General features: G+C 40.0%; 1 protein-coding gene across 1 annotated transcript in view; it reads right to left on the bottom strand.

Annotated features, from left to right (window-relative positions):
• Nucleotides 1-623: 623 nt before the first annotated feature.
• The window catches only part of LOC106521995 (transmembrane protein 150A), a gene marked incomplete at its 5' end in the record, with an annotated part of 11,520 nt that continues 7,402 nt past the window's right edge, over nt 624-4,741 (bottom strand). The window contains 2 exon segments of the mRNA XM_014014800.1: nt 624-1,312; nt 3,134-3,311. Of these exon segments, the coding sequence (XP_013870254.1) occupies nt 1,029-1,312; nt 3,134-3,311 (462 nt within the window).

The following is a 4,741-nucleotide window of genomic DNA, read 5'->3' as shown; positions in this document are numbered from 1 at the left end:
CCAACATCCATCCATCCAACATCCATCAATCCATTCATTAACCCATCCATCCATCCATCCATCCATCCATGCATCATTTATTTATTCATCCATCCATCCATCCATTCATTAACCCATCCATCCATCCAACATCCATCCATCCAACATCCATCAATCCATTCATTAACCCATCCATCCATCCATCCATCCATCCATCCATCCATCCATCCATCATCATTTATTCATCCATCCATCCATCCAACCGTCATTTATTCATCCGTCCATCCAACATCCATCCATCCATCATCCATGCATCATTTATTTATTCATCCATCCATCTAACATCCATCCATCCATCCATCCATCCATCCATCCATCCATCCATCCATCCATCGTGTCCTGGGTCTTCCTCTGAGTCTTCCTGCAGATGGACATGTCCAGAACACCTCTCTACGGAGGTGTCCAAGGGTCATCTTTACAGATGAACCCCTCAGCTGGTTCCTCTGGATGTGGAGGAGCAGCTCTCAGAACAGGATCTGATTCAATACATGGCAGATGTCAAACCCAAATGTTTTCAGTCAACAGCAAAATGAAAGTTTTCTTCCTGTTGGAGGGGAGTGAACATACAAATACTCAAATACTAAAAGTCTTGCAAGTGATTACTATTTAAAAAAAATACTTCAGATGAAAGAAAATTATTCTTGGCATACGGCAACGTACTCCTATTGTCACTGAGAAGCTCAGTGCTGACAGAACGGGTGAAAGCAGATGTGATGTAACAAATCTTCCTGAGTTGAAACAATCCGAGCGTCTAAACCCCGACGAACCCGTCACAGCACGGAGCGACTTCTGAGGCATTTCCAGGACGGATGAAAGGCGACTCCAGCCGAGCATCCAGAGGGCGACCGTTGCATAAGGAGAACTAAAACAAACATGGAGCTAGCTCCTCTCGGTGAAGGCACGTGTGATGTTGTGCAACAATCTGCAGTTTTACACGCAGGGTAGAAGTTTGTGTGTCTTTACAGAATCTGCCCTCCACCTTAGGGTCTTCACGTTTCCCTGTGACCTCCAGCGGAGCAGCAGCAGTTTTGTTCATCTACAGGATCAATAAATTCTCTGGCCACTCCACCAGCGTCTGTCTTGTGTGCAGGAGGGGAGAAGCCGTGCACTCCTCCTCCTCCTCTGGAGAGCACCATCAGGGTATCCGCCGACATGTCCCCAAACTCAAAGGCAAACGTCCCGTAAAACAGCATGATGATCATGCAGTAGACCCACTCGAAGATGGCGGAGGTGTGCTGCAGGGCGAAGCTCTCCTGGCAGAAAAACACTCCACCTGGTGAGCCGAGGTTAAAGAGAAAAACAGCCGTGCAGAGGGACAGTGACAACAATAAATGATTCGTTGAATCAATTTTAAAGCTTCAGTTCATAAAGTGAGGTACTGGTGATGTTGACTATTCAAGAGAAGACACTCATCTTAAGATTTCTACCAAAGATAAACATAAAGGTAGACGATAAACTGAAAAAACATGCTACAAATCTGTTGGGTTTGATATTCACAAACATTTACAGCTGCTAAAACACCTTAACATTTGCTAACACGCTAACATTTAGCATCTATCATTCTTTTTTTTACCCGCTTCTTTCTCTCTGTTAAATAACCTAGCATAATAACCTGCTAACATGCTAACAATTAGCATATTTTTTGTTATTTAGCCTAGCAATTTTAGCAAAATACAGCGATATAGCTAATTCTGATCCATGAACAGCCATGCAGATATATTTTGTTAAACAAATTAGCAGAATGAGTTGCTAAAATGCTAATGGTTAACAAGTGTTTTGCTAATTGTGCTAACATGTTAAACAAAATACAGCTGCCTGGCTGTTGACRTGGACTCTTTAGATAACTAAGCAGCTTTATTCTGATACATAACCTAGCATAATAACATGCTAACAATTGGCTTGTTTTTTGTTATTTAGCCTAGCAATTTTAGCAAAATACAGCGATATAGCTAATTCTGATCCGTGAACAGCCATGCAGATATATTTTGTTAAACAAGTTAGCAGAATGAGGTGCTAAAATGCTAATGTTAGCATGTATTTTGCTAATTGTGCTAACATGTTTAACAAAATACATCTGCCTGGCTGTTGACATGGACTCTTTAGATAAAAACTAAGCAGCYTTATTCTGCTAAATAACCTAGCATACTTAGCTGCTGGCATACTAACAAGTAGAATATCTTTTGTTAGTTAGGCTTGCATTATAGCATATTAATATTTGAAACTAACTGCCAGAGAGAACATGTAACTGTTGTTGTGTTTTTGCCTGCAAGAATGAAATGACAAGACATTTTGCAGTTTCTTTGCTTGTGTGCTCAGGGAGTTAAGCTACCTTTGTGAGAACAACAGTTTTGTGGTCGTTGACTCTAAAAATCTGCAAATCCTGCACCTATCTGTTTGTGAACTGTTGATGTGCTTCCAGAGATCTATAATTTCGGAACTGCTCACATGTTTAGGCACTCACTCCACAAACAAGTTAACTAACAATGTCAGGAAATGTTAGCTGTGRTAGCTCCTCAAGATCGCCCGTCCACTTACGGTGTTCATACAGATCAAGCCCAACAGCTTTGATTGTTTTGCAGTAGCGCTGTTTAACATCTTTGTTCAGTTTATTGCGGTCCATTGTGTTTTGAAAACAATTGTCCCAAATAACATGGCGGCCGTTACACAGCACGCAATGCGTCGTGACGTTACTTTCCCATTCTCTATTGTGCTAGCATGTTTAACAAAATACAGCTGCTTGGTTGTAAACATGAACTGTTTTTATTTCTAAATAAAATTGAATAATTAGCTTAGACATGCTAAAAAATAGCATGCACTTTTTTTGGTCAGTAATTCTAATTGGATTAACACTTTTTGACTTAGCTGTAGTGCATTCACACATTAATTTCCACGATTTTGTAAACAGTTAARTAAACTTATTTAATTTTATTTTAGACAGTGAGTTTTTGAGAAGACCAAACTTCATCTTAGAGACTCAAGTTTTGGGTCAGGCTCTATAGGAGCTAAAATAACTATGTTTATATTAGAAAGAAAAACGTGTTTTCAGACTGTAAGATTTATAGAGAAACATTACAGATCCAAGTTTAAAGGATACTGAGCACCAGAGCGACCAGAGCTAACAGCGCCATCCCCACTCGGAAGTGACCGACCCGGTATTCCTCCTGGGTTTTGGCCAGCCTGTAGGTCAGAGCCGACTGAAGACACACAAACAGCATGCTGGATGGGAAGGCCACTCCTGCTCCAACGTAGTGGAGGACTTTGGCAAAATCCACCTGAAAAAACCAAAAAACCAAAAAAAGCATATCTGAAGGTTTAGTAGGCTTTAATTGGACGATGTTTGTAGAATTTAAAAACACAAAAAGCAGCTCATGAGTTTGTCTTTGTTTTAAAAAAGAAGAGAATGAATGCAGGCTCTGTTTAATGTGCCTAACATGTAGCTGAGTAAACTGTTAGCAAAGCTTTTGCAATTTATACATTTAAAAAATAGCTGATTGGCTACAACTCCGCTCTATTTCCAACCAAGCAGCTGTTTTTGCTAATAAATTAGCTTAAATTAGCTTGTAACTTGGTAATGGTATCAGTTGTAATTTATGAATCAAGCTAGCATGTTTAGCTAAATATAATTGTGTGGCTGCTGATATGGCTTTGTTCTGTTTTAACCCTTGTGTTTTAGGGGGAAATGGACCACACTGATATACTGTATATTATGAATACAAATCTCTACCTCTTTACTTTTGATTCTAATATTTATAAATTTATATCTAATACACTTTACCGTTTACATTTGCCATCCTCTGTAAAAATAATACAGCTACATGCCTGCTGAGACGTGCAGCTGTCATGTCAACGTATGACTTGTGTAACGAGATAACCCTCTCACATGCTGAATATTGATCTGCAGCTGATTAAAGGCAGCCTTTCAAAACATGCTGATAGAAAAATCACTTTCTAAATCCTTAAAATCAAACTTACACTTTGCCTTTTGGTCAATATCTAAACAGTCAATTAAGCAAATAATCAAGGAGGTTGAGTAACAATTTGCACCTCAGCATAATTTCTTTTGGAAACAAAAACACAACACTTTTGAATCTTCAATCAACGGGACAAAAACCACAGACGGATGGAACGGGACGATCTGAACCAGAAAACTGTAAAGATGAGGATTTACAGCAGCAAACCGTCTTCAACGTTTATCTCYTATCTGAGACGACACAGCTTCAGCTTGGACCCACAAACGATAAAAATGACCTTTTTTCACTGGTTCATATCTCAGAACATCAATAAAAGCAGCTGAATCACAGAGATCAGACCCAAAGAAGAAGCTTTAGTTTTACTGAAGGGTCTAATCTTTACTAGCCTGGCCCTTGCCTTCCAACGCAGCTCCGCTCAATTCTAGTTTCCCTTCACTGTTCCGTCTGGGACTTCTCCCATTGAGATGGATTTCGCTGGCAGATTTTTAGCCGGGCCAATCAGAGAACAGAACGTCAATTTTCTGCGCAGTGTCTGCTTGTAGTTTATTTTACCTGGACCAATCAGAGAACAGAAGGAGGAGTTTTGAATGACGTCGACTTTCTGCGCAGTGTCTGCTAGTTATTTATTTTACCTGGACCAATCAGAGAACAGAAGGAGGAGTTTTGAATGACGTCGACTTTCTGCGCAGTGTCTGCTAGTTATTTATTTTACCTGGACCAATCAGAGAACA

Source organism: Austrofundulus limnaeus, unplaced genomic scaffold (genome assembly GCF_001266775.1).
Source record: "Austrofundulus limnaeus strain Quisiro unplaced genomic scaffold, Austrofundulus_limnaeus-1.0 Scaffold119, whole genome shotgun sequence".
NCBI classification, from domain to species: Eukaryota; Metazoa; Chordata; class Actinopteri; order Cyprinodontiformes; family Rivulidae; genus Austrofundulus; species Austrofundulus limnaeus.
Note: the sequence above shows the minus strand (reverse complement) of the source record. Positions and strands in the feature narration are given on the sequence as shown.